The following is a 2,320-nucleotide window of genomic DNA, read 5'->3' on the forward strand; positions in this document are numbered from 1 at the left end:
ATATTTATTTATTATTATTATTATTATGGTTATTACTAGTACTACTAATTATTTCGCTTGTTCAAATGGGTCAAATGTTTACCTTATGTAAATTTCCAGATCTTTAAAGTGACATTCATCATTTTGAAAGAAAATGCAAGACAGAAAATCATTTAAACTATAGAGTGTTAAGCTTCCTGTTAAATTTAAATAAGATATTTAAATAATCAAATAATGAATAGGATATTATGAATTAAATTAAAAAAATCTTTATTGTAATAAATATTAAATAAAATATATATTTTTTTCATTGTCCAAGCAAAAACAGACAGCTGTTTACAGCAGACAATCATGTGACTGACCGTTTGAGCAGCGTGTTCCCAGGTTTGCAGGATCACAGAACTCACTCCTCCATTATGGATAATAAATCACCATATGAATGCAAGAGTTTTATCACTGAGGTGCCAGGCAGATTTATTTTTACAGATGTTCCCATGAGAAACGATTAGCCTCACAATTATCCAATTGAACAGACAAGACCAGATTTTAGGAGACAGTCTTATATGGAGTTAACTTATTCCAACATTACCATCAGACATTGCAGTTAAGTCTCCCAAATGATTTGCAGATGTATGACTACAGTTTGGACATGTGGAGTTTAGGCTGTATGTTAGCCAGTATGATCTTCCAGAAAGAGCCATTTTTCCATGGTCAAGACAACTATGACCAGGTATGACTTTTCAATCTTCTGTAAAAAAATATTACAATATGTAGTGTTAAAATATTCAGTATGCTAACAGCAGAATCTTTCCTGCAGTTGGTCAGAATTGCAAAGGTTCTTGGAACAGAAGAGCTATTCAGCTACCTGAACAAGTATCACATTGAGCTGGACACACGTTTCAAAGATCTGCTTGGCCAGTGAGTCTGAATTATTGACCGTGATTTTCACATTAGTCCGTTTTTAAGGATCTTTGTACAATATTTTAGTGAATTCTACATATTGATTTTAAATGATTTCATATTGAAATTGCTAGAGTGTTTTCATTTTGAAACTGCAAACATCTTCAGGCAGACCCGTAAGCGCTGGGAGAACTTTGTTCAGCCTGAGAATCAGCACTTGGTGAGCCCAGAAGCTTTGGATTTGCTGGATAAACTTCTGCGTTATGATCATCAACAGAGACTGACTGCCCAAGAGGCCATGGAACACCCCTACTTTTGTGAGCCGGCTTTCCTTATCTGCTTTGATTAATTAATTTCTCAAGTTATTTTTTATTATTACATTCACTTCCGGTCCAGAGTTTGGAATAATGTATTTTTTTTATGGTTTTGAAATAAGTCTCACCAAGGCTGCATTTATTTAATCAAAAACACAGTAAAATATAGTCAGGGGTGCACATAAGTGGTCCGCAGGTCCGCATGCACGACCAAAATAAGAAATGTGCTGTGTAAATGAGTTCAGAGCGCACGTTTGCGTACCGACATGGGCTGTGTTTCCCAAAATCATCGTAAGCCTAAGTACATCGTAGACCCATTGCCACCTATGGAGCTACGATCAACTTAGGCTTACGATGCTTTTGGGAAACGCAGCCATGGTTGACAGCTGTTAATGCACAATTACCAGTCAAAATAAAAGCTTGCTGATTTTAAGTTTGAAAATGAAAAATTTAAATAATTCAAATTAAAAATAATAATGATTAAAAAAAATATTAGCATTTTATTTTTAAGTTTACTATAAAATAATTCTATTTGTATTTAATACTCCCTTTTTATTTTAAAATGCACAACTACCAGTCAAAATAAAAGCTTGCTGATTTTAAGTTTGAAAATGAAAAATTTAAATAATTCAAATTAAAAATAATAATGATTAAAAAAAATATTAGCATTTTATTTTTAAGTTTACTATAAAATAATTCTATTTGTATTTAATACTCCCTTTTTATTTTAAAATAAAATGGTATTATCACTCGTAGGGCTGCACGATAAATCGAAATGGAATCGAGATCGCGATTCGACAGAAGCTGCGATTGTCATGCGTATCTTTCAGTGAAGCACGGTTCTGTGATCAGCAGTAAATCTCCATCCAAAGGCCAGAGGGCGCTCTCACGCGGAAAATCCAAATACACCTCGCAGAAGAAACCCAGAATCACTGCAGCTGAATAAACAGAAGATTCAACTGCTTTCATTGATTCCACGTGACTAATAAACACACGACTACGGCAATATACGGTTTATCTTAGTTCTTATTATTATAATTTTCCATAAACTAAAGTATATTTATAATGCAATGCCTTTATCACTGCTTAAATACTATGAAATATGTTGCGTGCCTTATTCTGTGTAA

General features: G+C 33.4%; 1 protein-coding gene across 2 annotated transcripts in view; it reads left to right on the forward strand.

The window, feature by feature from the left end:
* LOC107663022 (casein kinase II subunit alpha'-like) overlaps positions 1 to 2,320 on the forward strand; it is a 12,402-nt gene that overhangs the window by 6,109 nt on the left and 3,973 nt on the right. For both annotated transcript variants that reach the window (XM_016453155.1, XM_016453156.1), the window contains 3 exons: positions 608 to 709; positions 797 to 897; positions 1,048 to 1,196. In XM_016453155.1, coding sequence (XP_016308641.1) covers positions 608 to 709; positions 797 to 897; positions 1,048 to 1,196 — 352 coding nt within the window. The remainder of the gene's footprint in view (positions 1 to 607; positions 710 to 796; positions 898 to 1,047; positions 1,197 to 2,320) is intronic.

This window comes from Sinocyclocheilus anshuiensis, unplaced genomic scaffold, assembly GCF_001515605.1.
Source record: "Sinocyclocheilus anshuiensis isolate Anshui unplaced genomic scaffold, SAMN03320099.WGS_v1.1 scaffold1317, whole genome shotgun sequence".
In the NCBI taxonomy this organism is placed as follows: domain Eukaryota; kingdom Metazoa; phylum Chordata; class Actinopteri; order Cypriniformes; family Cyprinidae; genus Sinocyclocheilus; species Sinocyclocheilus anshuiensis.